The sequence below is a fragment of the Triticum urartu genome, chromosome 2A (assembly GCF_056163025.1).
Source record: "Triticum urartu cultivar PI428250 chromosome 2A, HENAU_Tu73, whole genome shotgun sequence".
Classification (NCBI taxonomy): domain Eukaryota; kingdom Viridiplantae; phylum Streptophyta; class Magnoliopsida; order Poales; family Poaceae; genus Triticum; species Triticum urartu.
In genome coordinates, this window is record NC_141874.1 from 735,988,166 (window position 1) to 735,989,634 (window position 1,469).

The 1,469-nt window shown below is 59.4% G+C and overlaps 1 protein-coding gene across 1 annotated transcript; it reads left to right on the top strand.

Annotated features, from left to right (window-relative positions):
- Positions 1-253: 253 nt before the first annotated feature.
- Positions 254-1,469, top strand: LOC125530601 (heavy metal-associated isoprenylated plant protein 39). Its single transcript, XM_048694990.2, has 3 exons — positions 254-480; positions 587-662; positions 776-1,469. Exons 1-3 carry the CDS (start codon positions 475-477, stop codon positions 1,141-1,143), a joined length of 450 nt encoding a protein of 149 aa, XP_048550947.1. The 5' UTR covers positions 254-474; the 3' UTR covers positions 1,144-1,469.

The window sequence follows — 1,469 nt, forward strand, 5'->3', positions numbered from 1 at the left end:
CTCTAACTAAGGCAGCAAATCGATCTTATGATCACGACGTACGTCTTGCCGCCGTGCGGTTATCCAACGGCGTTTGTTTTTTCAGCATAATCCACCGGTTTTTGATAGCACCACGCGATTCAGCCCGAGGCGCGTGCTTCGTCGCGGCTTCCTTGGCCCCGACGTAAACGCAAACGCCCGGCCTTGCTCGAGCCACGCCGGGTCGCGGTCCGGTGCCGCCCCTGCCTGGCCGCCCGCCTATAAAACCAGTGGCCGCCCACTCCCTTGCCGCCCAGATATACTACGAGTAACCATCCACCATTTGTCCGTCGCCAGTAGCCACAGAATCCAACGAAGAGAGAGACAGAGTACACTCCGCTCGCCGGCCGTTCCATTTTCCTCCGCCCTCCCCGCCTTGTCCCGTTGCTGAGTTGCCGTCGGCTCGCCCGAAGCAGTTCGCCGCCGTTGAAGGACCATCCCAGCTCGCTCGCCGCCATGAAGGTGCGTCCTGATGTCGAGCTGGGGGGCTGATTTGGGTTCCCTTTTGCGGCTCTTGGTTTTGCTCCAGCGTTTTACTGATTTGGTCTCTGTTGTGTGCCGACCTCAGAAAGTCGTGGTGAAGCTGGACGTGAACGACGACAGGCACAAGGCCAAGGCGATCAAGGCCGTCTCCGGTCTCCACGGTACCAGCTCACCACTCATCCCTGTTTCCTCTTGCTCTGCTTCGTCGTGCAGAAATTATGGGCGGAATTCAAGTCCCTGATTCTCACCCATATCTGAATTTGGATCGCCTCAGGCATCGACCAGCTGGGCGTGGACATGAAGGAGCAGAAGATGACCATCGTGGGCACCGTCGACCCCGTCGCCGTCGTCGCCAAGCTGCGCAAGCTCTTCCCGGGCGCGCAGATCTTCTCCGTTGGCCCGGCTAAGGAGGAGAAGAAGGACGACAAGAAGGACGGCGGCGGCGACAAGAAGGCCGGCGGAGACAAGAAGGACGGCGACAAGAAGGACGGCGGCGACAAGAAAGACGGAGACAAGAAGGACGGCGGCGACAAGAAGCCGGCCGTGCCGGTGTGCCCGCCCTACTGGTACCCGATGCCGCCGCAGCCGCGCTACATCGTCCACAGCGCCGAGGAGGACCCCAACTCGTGCGTCATCTGCTGAACGACGCCGACGCGCCGCCGCCGCCCATCCCCTGTACATTTCGTCGCTGTGTACCCTACCTGTCTTCCTCTGCCGCCGCCGCCGCTGCCGGTGGTTGGTGGTTGCTGTACTCATCAGCCTACCAGCCGCAGCGATCGACGGCGTGCGTTGCATTTACATATGCCACCGCGTAATTACCTGTTGCGTTGCATCGATAGGTGCTGTTCGGCTTATTTTTGGCAAGATGTCGACTGCCGGGATGCAGTGTACATGCATCTCCTGATCAGCTTGTAGAGTGCGTACACGAGACTGAGAAGAACTATAAAGAGAAAGAACTTTTCATAGTA

Coding starts and splice junctions, on each gene's coding strand:
- LOC125530601 (XM_048694990.2), top strand. Junction 663..775: donor GGCCGTCTCCGGTCTCCACG/GTACCAGCTCAC, acceptor GGATCGCCTCAG/GCATCGACCAGCTGGGCGTG.